General features: G+C 38.7%; 1 protein-coding gene across 2 annotated transcripts in view; it reads left to right on the top strand.

Annotated features, from left to right (window-relative positions):
- PREX2 (phosphatidylinositol-3,4,5-trisphosphate dependent Rac exchange factor 2) overlaps positions 1 to 24,286 on the top strand; it is a 280,651-nt gene that overhangs the window by 125,091 nt on the left and 131,274 nt on the right. Inside the window, exons 12-20 of one of the 2 annotated variants that reach the window (XM_054020338.1) lie at positions 3,744 to 3,847; positions 5,286 to 5,335; positions 5,998 to 6,073; positions 7,720 to 7,792; positions 13,126 to 13,208; positions 13,316 to 13,408; positions 16,484 to 16,632; positions 20,290 to 20,375; positions 23,145 to 23,281. In XM_054020338.1, coding sequence (XP_053876313.1) covers positions 3,744 to 3,847; positions 5,286 to 5,335; positions 5,998 to 6,073; positions 7,720 to 7,792; positions 13,126 to 13,208; positions 13,316 to 13,408; positions 16,484 to 16,632; positions 20,290 to 20,375; positions 23,145 to 23,281 — 851 coding nt within the window. Of the gene's footprint in view, positions 1 to 3,743; positions 3,848 to 5,285; positions 5,336 to 5,997; positions 6,074 to 7,719; positions 7,793 to 13,065; positions 13,209 to 13,315; positions 13,409 to 16,483; positions 16,633 to 20,289; positions 20,376 to 23,144; positions 23,282 to 24,286 lie in introns of both variants that reach the window. The other variant, XM_054020337.1, reaches the window with a different exon arrangement.

Here is a 24,286-nt window from a genome sequence, read left to right as displayed (position 1 = left end):
CATGACCAGACCAGCCGTTGTGAGTGTACTGTATGACTGTTTGTTGGACCTGCAGCACAACTAGAACCCACTTGTGCTACATCATAGGGATTTCCTGAACCTGGGATAGGCTGAAATCCAGGTGGGATTCCACTCAGTTTTCACCTGGACCTGCCTTTATGAGGCTGTCTTCTCACAATCTCTATCATGTGTAGCAATGCAGGGTTTTGTGCCCAAGTCCCACTCTACCAGCTGGGCATCTCTTGAATGCAGGGACACAGTACATGGATACAGGAGGAGAAACTTTCAGACCAAGTCCTCAACTAAATCAAAAGTAGTAGTTAGCTAGATTTAGGGAAAACCTGCTGGTTAGGTTGGAAGTGGTTGACCACTTCACTGCTGTATACAAACCACTCCACAGTGACCAGATGTTAGCACCTTTAACTGTAGGAGGGAATGAATCATCCCCAGATGATACTGAGAAGGCAAGTTCATAGATTCATTGATTCCAAGGCCAGAAGAGACCATTGTGATCATCTAGTATTACACAGGCCAAAGAATTTCCCCAAAATAATTCCCAGAGTATATCTTTTAGAAAAACATCCAATCTTGATTGTCAGTGATGGAGAATCCACCAAGACCCTTGGTAAATTTGTTCTAGTGGTTAATTACTCTCAGAGTTAAAAATGTATACCTTATTATTTCCAGTCTGAAATAAATTCTTTGAAGTGTGTCCCTTTTCCTTCTAGTTTGAGTATGGGTGTTCTTCCTATGACTATGGATAGGAGCAAGTCTTCTGCCAGAGCTTTAAGAGCAGTCTCTATACCTTGCCACAAATGTGACTGAGGGGACACAGAACACTGGTAGCTGACACATGGCATTGTGGACTATAAGTAGCTAGCTTCTCTAAAAAGTTTGACACTAGGCAATACTTTGTGGTGTCTCCTCTGTTGAGCAATGGCTCCTTTAGTATTGGTCTGACTAGTGCATGTTTTTGGGTGAGGGATAGATTCCCCTTGGCAAAGGAGGTGTTGGCTGTTATTAGTAGGGGTCCCACATATTCTGTGCTGTTTTTCACCATCCAGGAGGAGTAGGGGACAGAGTAACAGGTGGTGGCCTTGGTTGCCATTAGTGCCTCCATGACTAGTACTACTGTGAACGGTCCAGATTCTTAGAAGGAGGATGTTATTTCTAGCCCTAGTTTTGTTTTGTCGTTCTTAGTGGCTCTTGAGGCCATTCCAGTTGCAGATGATCTTTTCTGTGAAATACGATGATTTCTCACAACAAGAGGTGCTAGGTAGTTGGGCTGAGTAAAATAAATTAGGGTTTGCAGTCTGGAAAAGTTCTGCAGGGTGTGTCCTCCTTGACACACATTTCTGAGTGAGTAAGCAGGAGTGGATTTAATAAAGTTGGCAAATGTTGTCTGGGTCATTTTTGCATTGGGCCTTTCACAGGGTGGCAAATCTTCAGCCCTGGCACTTTTGCAATACAGAGCCTACCAAGGCTACATGGGTCAACTGGACTCTTGCCATTGTGGAAGCTTCCATTTTGTTTGAGGAGTATACTTGGCTAGCAATGTACACGGCTACTCTAATTATTTTTGCACTACTTGTCAAAGCCTTGGGGACCTTTTGGATTAATTGCTGCTCCTGGACATCCAAATAACAGCAGTATGCAGAAATGCTTTTTTCTTCATCTTCCATTTAACAATGGTCAAGGAAATCTGAGGGCTTCAGGTGACATCCCAGTTCTTTACTATTGCTTCTTCAATATCCTTGGCTGATAAAGAAAGGTGAGGATCAGGGTTATGTGTACTCTGAACACATGTAGAATAGAAGGAGACAAATCCAGGTTATTCATCTCTCTTCATATAGTTTTTTGCATTTTAATGTGAATGATCTATACTATTTCTTCAATAATCATTCAAAATGTCAGACTGTAGTATGTTTACTACACACATAGAACTTTTGTCAGTAGAAAGGTTTTGATGCCAAAAATTCTTCTACTGATCTTTTAAATTTTATCCAAAATACACTAATAGATTCCCTCAACACAGACTTAAATGAATGTTATGTGATTTCACAATGAAAGGGTATTATATCTGAGCATGGAAGTTTGAGCCAGACATATTACTTTCATTAGTGTGTGGATCCAGCTGCGTTTCAGTGAAAATAGAATTCTTAAAATAAAGTTGAATGAACCATCTGTTTTCACGGGGTGGGGGAGGAGGGGGAGTTTGGCTGTTATGCGCATTACAAATATTGAACAGGGTTTTGCTAGACTCAGATAGTCACTATGCTGGTCATTTATTTTCAGTGTGCTGGCATTATTTTTATAGTGCAGACCCCTCACTGTGCTGAACATTGTTTTCCTAGTGGATATGTAAACTCTGTGGTAATGAAAAAGTTATTTTTCTTTCCTTGGTTTTCCCCAATCTTGCTCAAAGAAGAAATTCATTTGCTAAATCTACCTAGAAGCATTGTCTTTGACATTTGAGAGGACTCATTATTATCAGTTAGTGAACTGTCTTGTTGGATCAATTATCCCTGCTGATTATAAATCAGCTCACGTGCCGCCTTTGGCACGCGTGCCATAGGTTGCCTACCCCTGGACTAACTCAAGGTCATAAGGAAGTCTGTGATAGGAAACAGAATTAAACCTGGGTTTCCCAAGTTGCAGGTTAGTATGCACTAGGCCAGGGGTAGGCAACCTATGGCACGCATGCCAAAGGTGGCACGTGAGCTGATTTTCAGTGGCACTCACACTGCCCGGGTCCTGGCGACCGATCCGGGGGGCTCTGCATTTTAATTTAACTTTAAATGAAGCTTCTTAAACATTTTAAAAACCTTATTTACTTTACATACAATAATAGTTTAGTTATATAATATAGACTTATAGAAAGAGACCTTCTAAAAACGTTAAAATGTATTACTGGCACGCAAAACCTTAAATTAGAGTGAATAAATGAAGACTCGGCACACCACTTCTGAAAGGTTGCCGACCCCTGCACTAGGCTATCTCTCCTTTTGAATGGAACAATCTAGCTCTGATTGTTTACAAATTTAAGATGTGGGTCTCTTTTGCAAGGATGTTAACTGTAATAGGAATATTGCCAAGGCAAAGACTTGAGTAAATACTCCATATATCTCATGCATGAAACTATTTAAAAACCCCATAATCTTGCCTCCTGGAGCTCTTGGATGTGTGGAAACTATGCACCTGCTCCTTTTTGGGATGTCACTTACTCCCCTGCACAAAACTGGTCAGCTCTGCTGGCTAGTGTGGGTGGGTGACAGTAGAACTATGGTTCAAGCTCCCACCTATGCCTTCCTCCTGCTTTGAGGTGCTATGCAACCTTGGCGGGGAGGGGTGTTAGGACAGAGCAACCCTTGTGCTCCTAAGAGTGCAGGGCCTGCCATTCTGCCTGACTTTTTATGGGCCATGCAAGTAGGAAAGGCATCGTACATTCCTGTCCCGCTCTCTAGGCATCAGCATAAGGGCTAGAAACAATCTGGCCCCAACTTACAAAATTCGTTTTTCTATGTATTGTTGCTATTTAAAAAATATTGACATTTGCTTACTCAAGTAGATCTTTTCCATCTTAAATAATAGCAACATATGTTTAATTATAGATCCATGATATGTCTTTATTACTGAATGTATTTGGGGTTGTCTTGTAAGGAATTACTGTATTTGTAGCATTAATTAATCTCCTGCCTGTGCAGAAAGCTGGAATTCTTTAGCTAACACTTGATAATTATTAGTTACAGATAAGCACCAGTTCAAACCTGAACACATGCTCTACAGGTTCCGTTATGATGATGGAACATACTATCCAAGAAGTGAAATGCAGGATGTGATTTCCAAGGTATAAACTGCTCTTATAATTAAAAATGGGTCAGATACAGAGGTCCTAGTTAAAAATCAAGCAAAATGCATTGTGTTAGGAAAAACTATGTCCCTGGACACCTGTCTAATGTGAAACAGAGTTAATTATGTATATCTGTAGGCAGATTTTGGCTCTCGGCTTATTGCAAACCATATTTTGAATACAGAAACTGAGAAATATGTTTCTAAAAATGATTTTATCCAGGAGGTACTATGTTACATAAACATATAAAGGATATAATGCCCACCTTTTTGAATGACTGGAGTAGAAACAGTAGTTTACTATATTTTTCAGTCCACTTATATTCAGTGAAAAGAAAAAGAGTATGGGAGTATAAACCAGAATTTCTTTTTGTTTGTATCGGAGTGGCTTTTGGTATTCCTTTAGTGTGTGAAGGGTATATTGGCTTATCAAAAGTCACCTGATGTTTTAATGGAAATATGCAGGTTGCGTGATCTCCACCCTGACACTGTACCCAAGGATATATTGAAAGAATAAAACAAAGGCAACAGCGTCATCTTTAGTCCCATTGATGTTTTTAAATTTGTGATCCTGTGGTCCTGATCCAGTGGAAAATTGGGACCATTCAGGTTTTCTTCCAGCCTACTGAGTTAGGACAGCTACTTCACTGATTCTTCAATTAGATGTTTCCTAATATAGAGTGTCTCAAGTGAAGGGGATCCCTCAATGCAGACTTAGCAGACACAGCAATCTATGGCAGAGTTTCTGCCTAAACTTTACATGTCTTTTGTTTTGCCACTGTACCATGTGCCATAATCTTAAGGTTGTTTTGTTAAATCTGTATATGGATAGTTACACGCTTTTAAAGAGGATTTTGTGATTAAAACATTAGAAACCAAATATATATGACTCTTTAATAAAAGTTTTAAAACTTTTGAACTGTTTTATATCTAATTTTTATTTGGCTTGCTTGTTGATACAGTGGGTCATGTTCAATTTGATTTTCTGGCAGTATTCATAAATATACTTCACTTTTCTCCTCTTTAGTAATTCAGTTTGTTTGGAATCCTCATTTGCACAGAAAGTCATCTTAGCTGTGAAAGTTTAACATATACATTTCTTTTAAACTAATGTATGTTAAAAAAAATCTTTTAATGCTGTGCTAAAGTTATGTAACTCGTCTTTACATATCTCTCGGATTTCTAAGATTAATTAGACAAGCCCATGATAATTTAGTCACAAATATTATTTGTCTTGTAATCTGGAGGCTTATTACACTTCAGAAATAACTGCATGAAAGCATATCTATGAAATGAATGTTCATTTTTTCTGTTCTACTTTTTTAAAATACAAGTTATTTGCATTATTTTGAATGGATAGGTATTGTCAGAATATGTACTGAGTGGTATTTGCTTCAGTGTAAATGTGGATTTAAACATATCTATATCTTTAACAGGGTGTAAGATTGTACTGTCGTCTTCACAGTCTGTTTACTCCAGTGATAAGGTGAGTCCAGCTGGGAAGTTCTTAGTGACTTATTTAGAACAAACGTAGACATTTGAATACTGTAGCTACTATATACAAACACAGAGCCAAATCCTAGCCTGTGTTTCAGGCGGTGTGTTAGTGGCGAAGAAATTGTAGAGAGATTGCTCCCAAAACCCAGAGTAGCAGCAGGATGGGATTCCAACCTAGCACTTAAAAGTACTGTGTACTATCCCAGGCTGCTTTGTATAGACAGTGCCCCAAGTGTCATTTTCACTAAGAAAGCAGGAATCAGGTTTGTCAGGACAGTTTACTCAGGTTTTTGGAAGAATCTAGTTCATACTGGGCATGCTCAGAGGCTTACCACATATGTAGCGCACTCACATTCATGTTAGCACTATATATCTCACTTGGAGAATCACTCCCATGCTTGTAACATGATGCCTATCCTTACACCCAGGGAACATGGTTGGCTACCTAGGGACAAGTCCAGCCCTCCTCCCCACTCCTATCTACATTGTAGGCTTTGGCTTGCTCCATCTAAGGAGTTGAGACCTCAGGGCAGCTTCTGAAGTTCTATTTTTAAGGTACAGAAAACTATTCAAAAAACAACATAGATCATGCTTGTGTAAATTTGTGTGTAAAACATAGGATTTTTCCCTTCTGTGTTTTTTTTTTAACAGGGATAAAGATTATCATCTGAGGACATATAAATCTGTAGTCATGGCTAACAAACTGATAGACTGGCTAATTGCACAGGCAAGTGTATCCTGGGGTTAATTTACTTTTCTGCATTATGAATTTAACTTCCTGCATTATGAATTTAACTTCCTAACATGGAAAGTTGTAATTTATCACATAGAAGAAAATGAAAATATGTTGTTTTAAAGTTCTAACTATTAGAACAGAGTTAATGTAAATATCCTGTTGATTCTGTAAAACAGCAAGATTCAGCTGTCCATGGTCAGTTGCTGATCTTCCTGTGTTGCACATTGATCTTTCAATTTTTCATGCTGCTTAGCTTCTTGCTGCTTTCAAAATGCTAGCATTTTGTTTAATAATGCATATAGTTAAAATTTATGGTGTGTGAAGCTGCAAATTACTGACTGAATGGACAAAAGGAAGCAGCAGGGAGCAGTTTACAACCAGTTTGTTTTAAGCAAAGTTGTGGTTTGTATTGGAAGAAAATAGGAAAAACTTCTTTGTTGAATCAAGTTGTACCAATATTTTCCTAACTTTGCTGCTTTTCTGGAGTATGATTATGTTCTCCTGTTATGGAGGGGCTGCAGAATGTGAAAAGAATTAAATGTTTTCTTTGGGAATAGCATGACAGAGGGGATTTAAGAATCCTTCCTTTTCAACACTGGGGTACTTGGATACCTGGGAACAGAAAGTTATGTGGATTATAAATAAAAGTTAACATGGTTCTTTGAGTAGGTTTAAATATAGATTTGAGCATATATGTTCACAAAGGTGATGAAAGAGCATAGAAATTAAAGTAGGCAATGTATGGAATGAAGAAGATAATTTGTGAAAATGAGTTTTAGAAACAGAAAAAGTTACAAAAAACGGAGGATCTCTTATGAACTTTAGTTCTGAAGGTTGTCAATAAATACTCAATGTATAGAGACAATGTAATATTAACAAAAAGATTCACCATTTTATGAGAAAATGTTGTGGCTAATAACGATGGGGGCAATCGTCACTGAGATGATGGAAAACGTGTGTTATCTAGGAGCATAATCTGCTCATGATCTTTGTGCATAGCTCTCCACTGTTCCAGTGTGATTTCTGTGCATGATATGAAGATAGAATAGGTTCAATTTTTCTGAATTATTATTCATTATTGTTCATTCTTATGTTCTTATATGACTAAGGGAGGATATGATAGAGGTCTATAAAACCATGAATGATGTGGAAAAAGTGAATAAGGAAGTATTAGTTACCCCTTCACATAACACAAGAACCAGGGGTTACCTAATGAAATTAATAGACAGCAAGTGTAAAATAAACATGAAGAAGTACTTCTTCATACCACACACAGTCAATCTGTGGAACTCCTTGCCAGGGGATGTTGTGAAGGCCAAAAGTATAACTGGGTTCAAAAAAGAGTTAGCTAAGTTCATGGAGGTCAGGTCCATCAATGGTTATTAGATAAGATGGTCAGGAACTCAACCCCATGCTCTGGGTGTCCCTAAACCTCTGACTTCCAGAAGCTGGGAGTGAATGACGGGATGGATTGCTTGATAAATTGCCCTGTTCTGTTCATTCCCTCTGAAACATCTGGCACTGGCCACTGTCAGACAACAGGATACTGGGCTAGATGGACCATTGGTCTGAGCCAGTAGGGCCATTCTTACGTTCTTATGCTCTTATACTACATAGTGTTTATTACGGTTTAACAGGGGGATTGTCGGACCAGGGAAGAAGCAATGATCTTTGGTGTAGGACTATGTGACAATGGGTTTATGCACCATGGTAAGTAAATTCTGCTCAACCTAAGGGCCCCAGTTTGTTGAATTCCTTCTGCATAGCATGCAAATGGTACAGGGACCACCCCAAGAGATTAGAAAAGGGCGAAGGAATCAGTAAATCATTTCAGTGTGTACCTGAAAAGAGGGAGCTGTCTGGAAATTTAAAAAAAAGATGTTTAACTAGGTTTTTCTTGTATTATTTTAGATTAATTTAATAGTGTAGGGAAGAATACATACAAGTGTGGAGTAAGGCTTTCAGTCTTTTTTTCAATCTTTTTGAAGGATTTATGGTGGATTATTTATTAATAACCACTTAGACAGTGGTAAAAATTAATCTTGCTGTTCAAATATAAAGTAAGACTATAAGGATCAGTAGGACTTGATAGCAGGCAACCAACATCCCCACACAGCCACCTGGCAACAACTGTAACCTGGCCACTCCCTGTGATCCACAATCCAGAGGTTCAATGCCATGGGAAGTTCCACCTTGGGGAATCTGACTGATCGTGGTTTTAGTGATCCCAAATTGGCTCCTTGTCTCTATATAAGCCCATGGGGCATATCGGGAAGTGTCCAGGCAACAATGTGGACCCCTAGCTAGTTGCCATGACTGCCCTGCTGCTCTGTTCCTGAACTCCAGGTAGTAATCTCCGCTCTGATTTGGATTCTGACTCCTGATTGACTCCTGAAACCCCAACACAGATCCTGATTCCTGGTATTGACCCTCAGCCTGATTCCTGGCTCTGTCTCTGTCCCTCAGCTTAACTCCTGACTCTGACTCCAGCTTGACACTCAGTTTGACTCTTGGACCCTGATATTGGCTCTGACCCCTGGCTTCAGTTCCAGTATCTCAATCTCCTGCTACTAATCCTGCCTCCCTTTTGCCCAGGATCCTGGACTGCCACTAACCCATGTAGAAAGCTGTCCCTGTGGGACATGGAGGCAGTGGGTTGTCCCCTACCTAGAATGTCCCAATGGGCACTAGATCACCTGGACAGGTTGACAGCCGCAGGAGGAACTTCTCATGTTGCAGACACAGGTGGTGCAGCTCTCGTCTGAGAATCAGACCTTGTGAGTGCAGACCCTCCAGCTACTTGATGAAAACACTGTTATAGGCCCAGGTGACACAGTACACCACCAAGAACCAGCTATTGTGAGAGCAGCCACTGGGTTGTGAGACTAGAACACTGTGCCACAGTGCACCCAGACTCTGGTCCAACAGTCCCTATCCCAGAGCATTACAATGGAGACCGTAAAAATGTAGGGCTTTCCTCAATCCAATGGCGCCTGCTGTTCCTGCTCCACCTACATTTCTACTGCTTTGACCAGGCTAAAGTAGGATTCATAATTAGTCTCCTGATGGGAGAGGTGCTGGAGTGGGCTTCACTCCTAATGGAACAACAGAGTCCAACACTATTGAACTGGGATGTCTTCCTCCAGGCCTTCTCTATTTTTGACAACCCCCACCATTCTCACTTGGTGGAAGCAGCCCCATGAAAACTATGGCAAGGGCAGGGACCGGTTGCCTCCAAAGCTACCCACTTTAGGCAACTCATCTCCAATACAGAATGGAATGAAGCTGCCTAGCTCATGTAATCTGCATCGGAATTGATAGAAGAGATCAAGGATGAACTAGCTCTCATGGAAACCCTGACTCATCTAGATGCCTTCATCAGTCTTACAAAATCATTGACAACAGGCTGCATGATTGAAATAAAGAGAGCAAGTTGGCTGCACCACCACCTAGACGATGTATCCCAGTACCCATCTGTGGCCAGTCCCAGAACTTATGCAAATTGATGCAGCCCATCATCATGTGACCTTGAGGAGAGGGATTACCATTGATGCCATGGCTTGTGTTTCTACTGTGGAGAATCTGGACACACTTGCCAGCTGCCCATCACGGGCTCTTGCACAGAAAAAGTAGGGAAATGACCAAACCCAGGCCCAGTAAGTGGGACCAGCCTGGTTGGACCAAGGGATATTCATCCACAAGCTGCCCCCACGTCTTACTGAAGCATGTCCAAGGCATGATGAGCCCAGCACTTGCAACTCCAGGTTTGCCTGCATGTCCCAGGGAAAACCTTAAAAATACCCCCTAGTAGGTGCTTGTGGACTCTGGGGTTGTGGATAGTTTTATAGCCGCTGATATGGCACAAGCCTTAGGTATCCCGCTGCAACAAAAAATGGCCCCCCACCTTTTAGAAACTACAGATAGCTCACTCCTGTCCTAAGGCCCAGTAAAACTGGAAACAGTACTCCTGGAAGTCATTATCCAGGACCATAGAGAGATCCTCTGGTTTGGAGTGATCCACTCACTACACTTCTTCCTCATAATTCTCAGCATCTCATGGATGGCCACTCATGACCTGCATGTCCTTTGGTGTGAGCAGAAAGTCATTTTCCGCACTGAATTCTGTCAGCAACTTTGCCTGAATGCACCATCAGATGAGTCTTGACTCCAAGATGACCCCTCCATCCTGAGTTCAGGATGCTGCTGAGGAGTCTATGGGCTGAGGCTGTAGCCCAGTAGGGACCCCCATTAGAACCAACTCCTGCCCTATCTGCCAAGTACCATGACTACATGGATGTTTTTGAGAAAAAGAACGTGGCTGCTCTCCCACTCCAGCTTGACTATGATTGTCCGATTGAGCAGGAACCTGGAGCCAAGATACCTTTTGGCTTCATCTATGCCATGTCAGAGCCAGAGCTGACCGCTTTGCGATCCTGTCTCCAGGAGAATTTATCCATCCCTTCACCTCCTCTGCTGGGGCCTGAGTTCTTTTTGTTGAGAAGAAATATGGGACCCTGCTTTTATGTGTGGAGTTCTGGTCCCTTAAACAGGTAACCATCAGAAACCGGTACCCTCCCCTACTTGTTCTGGAATTGTTGGACTCTGTAACATCAGCCCAGGAGTTTACCAAGCTTGACCTCCGTGGAGCCTATAACCTGGTGTGGCTCTATATAGGGGATGAGTGAAAAATTGCCTTTCGAATCCAGTACAGCCACTACAAATATTTGGTAATACCATTCAGTCTTTCAACAGCATTCCAGCACTTTGCATATGAGATATTTCATGATATTCTAGATCCAGGAGTAATAGTCTATCTTGACCATATATTTATTTTCTCAGAGAGCCCTGAGCAGCACATTCAACGCGTCTGGTCAGTTCTGGATTGGCTCCACTGACATGGCATATGTGCAAATCTTGAGAAGTGCAGCTTCAACTAGCATTCCATGGAGTTACTGGGATACATCTTGTTCAATAAGGGCTTCTGAATTGACTCCAGAAAGATGGATGCTGTTTGGACCTGGGCAGCCCTTTGGAACATCATGGAGCTTCAATGCTTCCAGGAGTTCACTAATTTTTGTAGGCACTTCATTCCTTGGTTTTAAGATCAGATATCTAGAGCCCTGCAAATCTACAGATATCCGCTTTATATCTGCGGCTATCTGCAGACCATGTTTGTGTATCATCAGATGCATATACAAATTTTGTATCCACTGAGGGCTCAACAGATAGTCCATAGAAAAAGCTCCTCTGCAAACATACCCCCTTCACCTGGTCAATGGGCATTCAACCAGTTCAAGATGGCCTTCACCATTGCTCCAATCATGATTCATCCCAGTTGAATGCAGATCTTTGTTGTTGAGACCGACACACCTAATGTTGCAATTGGGGCAATACTTTCCCAAAGATCTGGCCCCCAACAGCATCTGCTCCCTTGTGCCTATTACTCTCATAAACTCACACCGGCAGAACAAAATTATGAGATTTTAGATAAGAAGGCTCTATCAATCAAAGCCACCTTTGGAGAAGATATATACAGATCATAAAAACTTGGAGTATCTCAGAAGGGTAAGGAGCTGAACCAAAGACTGGTTTGATGGGCCCTGTTCTTCACATGCTTTAATTTTACTATCACCCACGAGCCCAGAACAAGGCAGCCGATGCCCTGTCCGGAAAAAGGGACTACCTCCCTGACCACAAATATTCCCCACACTGAGTCACCACACATCCTCAGGCCCCATAATTTCCTGGATGCCACCATTCCCCAGGACCACCTGTCCCTAATCCATTCAGTTATGAAGGAGAAGCCCCTCCCCGGCAACCTTGAAACAGTAAGTAAGGAACAACACCCATTGTGGGATTGTTTGCTTTACATCAAGGGCTGCTTATATATTCTACCAGGGTGCCCCCAAGTTCCCAACGGGAGGTGCTATAGTAAAGTCAGGATCAATGGGACTTGAACTCAGGCCTGGAGGATTATTAAGCCGCCAACATCCCCACAGGGCCACCCAGCAGCAGCTATAACTGGGCCACTTCTTGTGACCCTCATTCCACTGAGGTTCAATGCCATGGAACATTCTGCCTCAAGGAATCTGGCTGACAGTGGTCTTAGTGATCCCCGATTGGCTCCTTGTCCCTATATAAGCTCCTCAGCTTGACTCTTGACCCTGTTACTGGCTCTGACCCCTGGCTTCAGTTCTGGAATCCCAAGCTCCTGCCATTAATTGCGCCTCCCTAGCCCAGAATCTTGACAAAGACCTGATTCCTGCCCAGATGCATTCACAGTTTTCATTAGACAACACTAATGCAGAAAGACCAGCCATGGCACAAGAGTTCAGTAAAGGGAGAATGTGGGAACGAATGTGAGAAGAAAGTAGGAGGGATTGCTATAAGAAGTGAAATTCTAAAAAGCAATCAAAGAAGAGAAAAGAGGCATTTGGTGAATGAAAAAGAGGTGAGTATTGGAGGAGTGTGACCAAGTGTGAAGCAGAGAGTAGGAGAGAGTGCCCCAGGGAAGAGGAAGACAAGAATATCAGGAGAATGGTATAGAGTAAGAAGAGGAAAAAAGAGGAGTAAGAGCAGAGATATATGTAGGGTTTTGAAGTTGATGACAAGGAGGTTAAATGTGATGCCATCAGAGACAAGAAGCCAATAAAAAGATTCAAGGCATGGGTCTTCTGATTGAAACAATGGAAAAGATGATTTCCTCAATAGCATTTTAGAAAAACTGGGAGAAGTGGAAGAGGGGAGGCCTCAACTGCCCTTCAGTCATAATTTGTTTAAGATTTTTTTATTCATTTTAAAATATACAATTAGAAAGTGTAATTTATTATGAAAATTCAAACTCCTCTAGTGTAGAATTAACTCTAAAATAGCTTTGCAGCATTTAATCTATGTAAGCACTTTGCCAATATTTAATTGTTTTTAAAACATATATTTGGGAATTCATAATAAAAGGATTAATCTTTATATTTTGTATCATAAAGTCTTAGAAAAAAGTGAATTTAAAGATGAGCCACTTCTTTTTCGCTTTTTTGCGGATGAAGAAATGGAAGGATCAAATATGAAGCACAGGCTTATGAAACATGATTTAAAAGTAGTGGAAAATGTCATAGCCAAGTCACTATTGGTAAGTAAACAAATTGAATGATAATAGGATTCAATAATGTTAAATAAACACCATGCATTATTGTTTAATGGAAAGGCAAATTGTGTAATTTTATTTTTATTTTTCAGATTAAATCTAATGAAGGCAGCTATGGTTTTGGTTTAGAAGACAAAAACAAATTACCAATTATTAAATTAGTGGAGAAGGGGTCAAATGCTGAGGTAACATATACTAATATATAGTCTGACATTTGGCTCTATTTTATGGTAATGTTTACAAATGTACACTTACAGCTGTATTTTGATATACAATTTTGAAAATTTAAGATAATGTAGTGTTTTAATTTGGCTGGTTTTTCAAGAAAAAAAGTGTTGTTTTTAATTGTTTTTATCATTTTTGTTTATAACCGAGCTATGGCTGTTGCTATTACTATCATTTTATTCTTACTTATGATTTCCAATATATGAATTTAGAGATACAATACATAAATTATAAATATATTTATTTTCATGTGCTACATATAGTACAGTGGCATCATTATTCATGAAGCACTGTTGAGAAGAAAATGTAATAAATGAAAATAAAACGTGTTCTACTCCGCAGACATAGATTTGATTTATTTCCCATAAATGTGGTGTGTCAAGGCTTTTATGGTTTTTATTTGCAATAATGTAAAATATAGAGTTTGAGATGTTGAATGAGTAAGTTAGAGGGCTTGTGTTTACGTTAGCATTGCTTCAAATAGACCTCTGTGGGGTATATACAGAGTTCGCGTTGACATGAACAGGACTAACTGTACTTACATAGAGAAGTGTGACAGTAAAATATTCTATCTGAGATTTTATTTTACAAAGGAAATTTTTAGAGCTGCTAAAGGCCTTTTCATCTCACTGTGGGATAGGGATTAGGATAAAAAGAGACTAAGGCTGTCAAGCGATTAAAAAAATTAATTGTAATTAATTGTGCAATAAATTTTTTTTAATCGCACAATTAATCGCACTGTTAATAAAAGAAAACCCGTTATTTAAATATTTTTGGATGTTTTCTACATTTTCAAATATATTGATTTCAATTACAACACAGAATACAAAGTGTATAGTGCTCATTTTAGAATTATTTTTGATTACAACCTAATACAAGTACTGTAGTACAATCTCTTTATAATGAAAGTTGAACTTACAAATGTAGAATTATGTACAAAAAAACTGCATTCAAAAATAAAACAATGTAAAACTTTAGAACCCAAGTCCTACTTCAGTCAATTGCTCAGACAAACAAATTTGGTTACAATTTGCAGGAGGTAATACTGCCCATGTCTTGTTTACAATGTCACCTGAAAGTGAGAACAGGCTTTCGCATGACGCTATTGTAGCCGGCATCGCGAGATATTTATGTCCCAGATGCGCTAAAATTCATATGTCCCTTCATGCTTCAATCACCATTCCAGAAGACAATACTGACGATGGGGTCTGCTCGATAATGCTCCAAAGCAGAGCGGATCGATGCATGTTCATTTTCATGATCTAAGTCAGATGCCACCAGCAGAAGGTTGATTTTCTTTTTTGATCTTTCGGGTTCTGTAATTTCCGCATCAGAGTGTTGCTTTTTTTAGACATCTGAAAGCATTCTCCACACCTAGTCCCTTTCAGATTTTGGATGGCACTTCAGATTCTTAAACCTTGGGTCGAGTGCTGTATCTATCCTTAGAAATCTCACATTGGTACCTTCTTTACGTTTTGTCAAATCTGCTGTGAAAGTTTTCTTAAAACGAACATGTGCTGGGTAATCATGTGAGACTGCTATAACATGAAATACATGGCAGAATGTGGGTAAAATAGAACGGGAGACATACAGTTCTCCCCCAAGGAGTTCAGTCACAAATTTAATTAACGCTTTTTTTTTATGAGCATCATTAGCATGGAAGCATGTCCTCTGGCGGCCAAAGCATGAAGGGGTATATGAATGTTTAGCATATCTGACATGTAAATACTTGCAACACTGGCTACAAAAGTGCAATGTGAATGCCTGTTCTCACTTTCAGGTGACATGGTAAATAAGAAGCAGGCAGCAGTATCTCCTGTAAATGTAAACAAACTTGTTTGTCTTAGCAATTGGCTGAACAAGAAGTAGGACTGAGTGGACTTGTAGGCTCTAGAGTTTTACATTGTTTTGTTTTTGAGTGCAGTTATGTAACAAAAAAAATCTATGTTTGGAAGTTACACTTTCACGATAAAGAGATTGCACTCTAATACTTTTATGAGGTGAACTGAAAAATGCTATTTCTTTTATCATTTTTACAGTGCAAATATTTGTAATACTAATAATGTAAAGTGAGCACTGCACACTTTGTATTCTGTGTTGTAATAGAAATCAATATATTTGAAAATGTAGAAAAGCATCCAAAAATATTTAATACATTTCAATTGATATTCTATTGTTTAACAGTGCAATTAATCATGATTAATTTTTTTAATTGCAGTTAATTTTTTTGAGTTAATCGCTTGAGTTAACTGGGATTAATCGACAGCCCTAAAGGAGACACAACAAATAAGTGGTATGGTGCAACCATAGAGTTATATCCAGCCTGAGTCCAGCTCTGTTATCTTTCCGTAATTTCATTTTGTTTTGTCAACTGTCTAGTACTGCCCTGTTCTCAAGTGGCAATAAGACTTGGAGGATGCCTTGAGCAGCTCTGTACATCCTGCAACATTCTAGCTGGAGGTAGTTTCTTCCCTAGTTGGCCAATAGTTTGATCTTTGATCTGACATGTTGTATACCTCACTCAAAGGTGTGAAACTCAAAACTTTTGAGTTTATGGTTTGTTTTTGTAACTTATGAAATATTCACATACTTCTTAAAATATTCAGCAAGCCTCTATATTTGAAAGTAAGTTTCAGTTTTTTTAGAGAACAACAGGTAGGGAAGTTAGTTAATGTGGCAATAATAAAAGTTGGCCCAACAAGAGCGGTCACATTATCTACATTATATTAATAATTAAGACTATTGATTTGTACTGCAGAGTATCCAAAGGGCCCAGTCAAGATCAGGGCCCTTTATGCTAGGTGCTTTTGAACTTGGAGTTTACAATCCTCATTTTTCCAAGTATAGTTTAGAGCTGTTTTATGCATGCTGTGTAGAGGAGACTAAAAAGAATGTCTATATCACTGACTCCTAATAGGCGTGTCTATAGGCAGACAAAATCAATACAATGTTGGTTATAAAAACCAAACCTAACAAGAACAAAAAAAGCAAAAATGCTCAAGTGTTGTTTTTTCCTCCCCCCCCCCCTCACCTAGATGGCAGGCCTGGAAGTTGGGAAGAAGATATTTGCCATTAATGGTGACCTAGTTTTTCTGAGACCCTTCAACGAAGTGGATTGCTTCCTGAAAGCATGCTTAAACAGCAGAAGGCCCCTCAGGGTACTTGTGAGCACAAAACCAAGGGAGTAAGTTGTGCTTCCTGTTTTGGGAATTTTAAAAATGATAACTGAAGTGAATTCTAGAAGGCAAATGTCTAGGTAATAAACAGGAAAGACAGCATTGAGTTAATGTTATTGCATTATTGGGATAAGGTGTACTATTGCTGAGAGGTTATTTAAATTACTTAAATGGCCCATATACACTTATCTGAGCAAGCAAAAGTATTGTTCTTGAACAATAAAATGATTAATATAATATCAACATGCCAGGCCCCACATCTAATCAATCTGCTTTCAATTAATCTGTATTACATTTATTTGCATTACATTTATCTGCCAACAACAGCAAAGGGAAAACATCCAGTCACTTTTGACGTTCAAGTCTGTCATTTTAAATACACGTAGAAACCACAAGTATAAATGAAGTTTCTCTGAATATATAGGCAATTTTGACCCACTTAGCTGACATTCTGTTTTTAATAAACTTCCTCTGTCTAGGGACTATGTCCTGAACTCGCCTGGGTTAGACTCAATGATCTAATGGGTGTTTTGCATTTCTATTCTGGTTCTACAAATAAAGTACATAGGATTAAAAAGTAACCCTCTCAAGATCTTTATTAACAGTTGGACTCCTCGCAATACAATGTTTTTGACAATTCTTACGTGACTGGCGTCCCCTTTATGTAAAAGAAGTAAGGAGTGCCTGTTTACTGTGCAACTTCTTCAGTTCTTTTCATCTGTGTCTAAGCCTTAAATGCACGTATTCAATAGAAACAGAGGAATGAAAGGTCTGATTTAACCCTTATGTACACCACATAGGTCCAGTAAATTTAATGGCGTTACTCCTGCTTTACACTAGCCTAAGAGAGCGGTGAATCAGGCCCAAAATTACACTAAGGACTACATTGTGACTTGGACTACATAGCTGCACAGAATAGGGGGAATCATAATCCCCCTTCCACCCCCCCATCTCTTACACAGATGCACAGGCTAACTGTAGTGTGGATCTGCACTGGAAGAAAAGAGAATTGTCCTCCCATCCACACCCCAGAGCAGGTGAGCAGGGAGGGGCATCTTGGCACTCGGATGTCCCGCTAATAAAAACCCACACAAAATAAGGGGGAAAGCAAGGGAAGAATTGTGCCGTAGAGGAGTGGCTCTCTGGATGTATTCTTGGGATGATACATTTTACATATTACCTTTTGTTTGGGATTGTGTCTGAAGGCACAATGTACCTCTACATCTTTATAATAATGTATATATGTATTTATGTGTTTGTGCTAACCTTTGGTTTCTTCCCTTTTGTTTCTTGTTTTAAAAAATGTATTTATTGCTTCCCTTTTCTGGCACAGTCTGCAAGGTAAAGGCTTCTCTATTAAGAACCAAAATTAAAGTGCAATATACTATATACAGCAAATATAATAAACAGCTTTTTTATTAAGTTTTCATCAGGCTTCTGTCCAATATTTAAGGGTTCATGTCTGAAAGCAGTTTCCTGCATTCAAGGTTGGGTATCCTATATCTAAGACAACTTGTCCAGTGACTAGTGAGGGGAGACTATAGGATTGATTCCTGTTTGTTTTAGCATGTGTTATGAACGTTCTCAAGAATGAGTTGTGGGATGGTTAATTGCAAAATTTACCAATCTCTGCTAAAACAGTACTGCTAGGGAGAGGCTTGATCCTGAATTCCTTATGCAGGAAAAACTCCAGTTGAAGTCAGTGGAACTCCTTGTGAACAGAAGCTTCAGGATTGAGTCCCGTATTGGTAAAATTAGAAAAACTTAATATTTGCAGGCTGGTTGGTGCACTGGGTCAGTGCTTTGGCCTTTACCTGTGTAGACCTCAGTTCAAATCTTGATAGAAGTCCTAAGTGAAAATGAATATGTCTCAACTTTTGTCCACAACACAAAGCCAGTTTAAACTAATGAGTTCTACGAGACTCAGGTCTTACATAGTTTCCCCCAGAGTGTGTGTATGAAGTAGGGAGAGATGCTTATATAATGCATTTTGTGTAGAAATTTTACAAAGTGAGATCACTGAGTTTTCCCCAGCTTTAGTTAATATCTAACAGTCTTTAAAAATCTGTTTGTAAAATACATCAGTTTTTAGAGAGATGCCTAGGCTGCAAAAGGTTTGTATTCAGGCTCTGCCTATAATTGTCTCCCAAGTGCCAACCATATTTTCAGCTTCCCCTGCTATAAACAAGAAGTGAAATAATGAAGCTGATTTATACTCCATGCTATATTTGAACAAATATATACTTTTTTACCATATTGTGTGAACATATTTTAAAATTGCATTTATCTCTTTCCAATTCTCAAAATTATTATTATTGTTTATTACCATAGTGCTTAAGGGTACATCTACACAGCCCACAGCAGCAAACCTCCCAGCCCAGGTCGACAGATTTGGTCTTGTGGAGCTCTCACTAGTTGGGCTGGAGCTTGGGCTCTGCAGCCTAAGGAGAGTATATTTTTTCACTGGAATTTGCTGATTCTCCAAAATTGAAATGTTCTATTCTGACAAAGTTCCAACAGAACCCTGCCAGGTTTCCCAGCTCCTCGGTAGCCTGTCTAATGGACCGATGGGGAGCTGAGAACTTGGAAGCTCTGGATTCCAGGTTCTCAGCTCCTCAGCAGCCTAGGCTCCCAAAGCATCTAGAGTCCACACTCCTTAGGAGCCCAGCAGTTACACTATTCAGGAGTTGAGGATCTCAGGGCTACCAATGTCTATGGTTCTGGGGCAGTCCACCAGGTGGGCTACCTGTGAGCTGGGGAGTCCAGGGATTCCAGGGTTGGTGGCTCTGCCCAGAATTTTGAAATTATTGGTTTTCGTTCCAAATTGGAACAAAACCAATTTGAAATATTGAAATTTTCCATTAAATGGAATTACTTTCTCATAACAGTTCAACTATTTAGTCTTACAGTCTCATCATGCTATTATCTCTGGGCCAAGTTTTGATGTCCTTACTGAATAAGAGCATCATGATCAGTCCTCTATCTTTTTTGCTCCTATTTGTATTTCTCTGTGGCTTTCTCTGTTATTCATAATGAATGAAATTCAGAATTAAATTTTCATTCAAATTTGGCCTTTTCTTAAAACTGGAATTTTGGGAGAAAAGTTTTCAATTTTTCTGAATTTTTCAAATATTGTCTATAGGAACGTCAAATGAAAAAGTTTAACCTGTAGTCCTTACTGACACATTTTTCATTTTTTGATAGCATCATGAGGTAAATACAGCAAGAATGTAAAACAGCAATGTCTGAAAACCAGGCCCCTTCAAAGTGTTTCATATGGGGTCAAAAACAGATGAACCCCAAATCAATAGACACTTTTGAAAATATAGGCCTTAATCTCTATTTTACTGAGTTCTCTTTGTAAAATGGAATAATATTCTCCTGCTTTCATGGGTATTGTGAAGGTAAAATCATTCTGTATGTGAAATGCTCAAGTAGTAGGTGATGAGCACTATAGGGCATAATATAAATGAATAAATAGCTTTGGCCAAACCATCTCTCCTTTTCCTTTAGCTCTTTTTATTTTTAAAAAATTATGAGACATAGCAGGGAGGAGTTTAAGCAGATTTTTACTACCTGTTACTTTTCCCACTGTGACCAATCTTTACTTTAAAGAACAAAATGTCAACATCTGATATTTGATCTTGAGTCTCTGTTGGTATTAGGACAGTGAAGATCCCTGACTCTGCAGATGGGCTTGGATTCCAAATCCGGGGCTTTGGTCCATCGGTTGTCCATGCTGTTGGAAGAGGTAAGAAACAGGATCAGAATGGGATCATGGTAATCATCTGCCTAACATCTTATTAGGCCTAGTTGAGGTCGATCACACTTACAATTATAATTTCAGTTTACATATTCTTTCCTGTTGAGACAAACACCATTAACTCAAACTTCCTAATAAGATTTGTAATTGTTTTTACCCTTGAAAAATCTGCAGAATGTTATTTTGTTACAAGCATAACAAATGGTAAATAAGTAGTCACCCAAAATACTGTCTTATGCAGATGCTTATTTGGCTAAAATTTAGACTGTCTTTTGTTGGTTTTTACAAATATTTAAATTACCGTAGTTCTTTCACTAACACTTATATGGGTTTTAAGGTCAAATATCCTTTACAGATTCAGGAATAATTATTAAATAATTGATCCAGCAAATGGCATTAGGAAGCAACGTTCTGAAGGCTACTTAGTTATTAAATTACACATTTATGGTCTGACTCATCTGAAAACCCTTTTGAGAACATATGTGCAGTCTGGACAAATCCTTTCATACAGCTCTGGGCTCCAGTGACTTAGACCATTTTACTAACTACAGATGTTTGCTCTAAATAGTGTTTTACGTCCTTTCTCTGACATGATTGCCAAACATTTGCCAACTCTTTAACCCAATGTACTCTGGATTGCTGTTCTGACACTGATGAGGAGCAGAATTCTCTAATTCCCTATCGCTGACTACAGTAAACAATCTGTTGTGTATTGTGAAATGCAGAGCTCATTAAAACCATATTTTAGCCTATGTTGTGGCAATTTACCCCCCTGTAACTGAGAAGCCTTAAACCAAGCAGTATGATTAAGTTTGGCAAAGCAACCAGTTGAAAGAACCAGTCAATTTTGACCTGAGCTGTGGTGCCAGAAACCAGGTCTTCAAGAGCATAGAGTCCAATACACACCAGTCTGTTAATTACTTCCACACCTGGGTCTCAGTTCAGCTGTCCATCCTTGTTCATCAAAGCATTTAAGCAAATATTTTAGTCCCATTGATCTTGATGGCACATATTCACATGCTTAAGTGAATTGCTGAACATGGATGCGCTTAAGCATATGATTAAATGCTTTCCTGAACTGGGACCATGGTTTTCTGGAATCTGAATAACATTTCTGCAGTCTTGAAGGATATTACTTAATGGGATCTGTTTAAGCTTTGTCTCTAAATCCAGATATTTGTTGGAACCAGATTAGCTGATTGTGGTGTGATTTCAAGACACTTTACTCTAGTAACTTAATTTAAAATGCAGCTATAGTCTGTAAAAAGTGATTGTTAAAAATCATAGTATGGGATTCCAAATTTATTTTTTCAATGCATTCCTTATCAAATTCAGACAGTTTACAAGTCAATATATGATTTTTCTATTTGCCAGCCCCTCAACTGTGCAGGAGGGTCCCAAATATTTTGTCTCAGCCTGGGGGCAATATGTTTATTCTTTATTGGCATCTTTTGTTGGCAATCTCAACAGAGGATAAAGGAATGGAATATGCCTGGAGACCAAACTAACTTCAAACTCCAAGAGCCAGTCCCTCCAGAATAGGTTTGAGGCATGCTGGCAAGATATTTTACACTGACACTACCTTTGCTGTACACAGGACTTTTTCAAGGTTATCACTCTACTATAGAAACAAATCACTGAAATGTATATTTTATTTTATTCAAAGAGTATTCTTCATTTTTACTCACAATGATTAAAGTTAATAAAATTTCCTATTCCAATAACCATTGACTGGTTGTTGTTTTTTAAAAGCTGGAAGCTAGGCATTTTCCATTACAGATGAAATGGTAAAGAGATTAAAATAGAATTGAATACACAGAAATGCCCTTGGACTTGGATTTTTCACATACTGTTTGACAAGAAACTCCTGATCTGCTTTAACACTTGCTTTGAATTATAGGGAGAGTTGTCAGAAAGCTTCTGATTTTTATTTATCAATAGAGACATTTGCTATAATCAAAGAGCAAAGGCTTAGGACTCTGAATAGTTATAGTTATTTTCAAATTACAGATTTTTTTACCGTTTTACTACAAAAGTCAAATCTTCCCCAGCATTTTCAGCTAGGTGCCTGGGGAAATTTAGTAACAAACTGACCATAGGTCTTAGTTGGTAGTGTCTATCACTTTTTCAGAATTTGTTTCACAATAGAATTTAACTATGAAAGGAGGAATATTAAGTTTTTTTTTTAATAATTCTTACAGTAATTTAGTAATCACTCACTAGAAGCTTAAAATTAAAATCTGTTTCCTTACTGAAATAACATTTCCTTAATTGCACATGCACACTGGTTTGTTATTGTTGGGTTATACATCAGTACTGGGCTGTTGGCAATATGTTATTTTTAGTGAAATAGTGCATTACATCATATTATTTTTATAAGCTATAAAGTATTACATGAATTTTGCAATCAGACACAACAAAACCAACAGAGGATATCTTGTTCTGCACTATTTTATCAGGTGAAATTTATTCTAAGACAATAACAATTAAATTGATATAGCTGAGGTTTGTAGTAGCTCTCTTTGAATAGTTTTTCAGTAAATTGTTCCACAGGATTATGATATGGTCCCCACACTGGGGATCCCTAGCAGGGACCCCTGAATCTTTGCAGAGTCTCACTGAACTCTATTGTACTAGCAACAGTCATGCAAGAATCAATAGTAGCAGATACTTATACAGATTGAGGCACTTGGACTGTATGTTTAAAAGGGGATCTTTTAACATGGAATTTGGCAACTTTCACAATTGTTTTTAAAGGAACTGTGGCAGCTGCAGCAGGTCTCCACCCTGGACAGTGCATAATTAAAGTGAATGGAATTAACGTCAGCAAAGAGACTCATGCAAGTGTTATTGCCCACGTCACAGCCTGCAGGAAATACAAGCGTCCAATGCAGGTAGACAAGTTTACTGCTTATGGCCTCATTGCTCTATCCATTGTTTATTTTTGTTCTTTACATCCAGTTGTGGAGGGAATAAAGGGGAGGTGGCTAATTAAAATATAAAAACTGATGATTACTTAATATTTATTGCTGATACTCAAGGTCTCTTTAAGTTCTACTTCAAAAAACTAAGCTTTTAACTAAATAGTTTTCTCATGTTATTTTTTTAAAGGATTATTTCCAGCAGTATTATAGCTCTGTGCAGAAAACACCGTGAAATATATTCTCATCTGGATGGAGTGGAGTTTATACAGCTAGCTGTGTGCTCATGAGAACATAACACAAACAGTTGATCTTTTTCCTGACTTTTATTAACACTTAGCACATACAGAGCAGAGTGAATATATCCTGTCTGTAAAAGTCTCTCTACACTTCCATTACAGTGTAGTGTTAGAAAATAAATATTATTTCAAGGATTCTGAGTTTCCTTTTTTTAATATGAGCAAATAAATTATTATTGCTTTTAGTTTAGAAAGAAAATTGAATTTCCACAGTAATTGTCATGATAAAACAAAACAGCTGGATTCAGTAATGTAATCTTTCCACGTTCTTGGAAATTCTTCATAAACTGTGAACCAGTTAATTAACTTCACAATGTCTTTCAGTGAGCGTTGAAATCCAATTAAAACTAAATGTGAAATCCTCCTTTCAAACCTACTGAACAGATATGAGATAAGCAGCAGAAATAGGGGGTTGTTTCAACTGCATTATGCAAATACTGCTTCATGAAAATGTTTCTTTGGATTTCTTTGTGCTCCAGTACAGAATTGAGGCAGTTATCTCTGAATTCTGGTCAAAGGGTTATTTTTACTCCCAGATACAGTAGCATGGATTCTTTTGCCCTAAACTGGCTAAATTAAAGGAATAAAAAATACTTTATACCTGAGGTGGTTTCACAGATGTGGATTTGCTATGGAGATGGGTGGGCATCCAGAAAAGGAGAACTTAAAAATTGACTGC

This window comes from Malaclemys terrapin, chromosome 2 (assembly GCF_027887155.1).
Source record: "Malaclemys terrapin pileata isolate rMalTer1 chromosome 2, rMalTer1.hap1, whole genome shotgun sequence".
Lineage (NCBI taxonomy): Eukaryota > Metazoa > Chordata > Testudines > Emydidae > Malaclemys > Malaclemys terrapin.
Note: the sequence above shows the minus strand (reverse complement) of the source record. Positions and strands in the feature narration are given on the sequence as shown.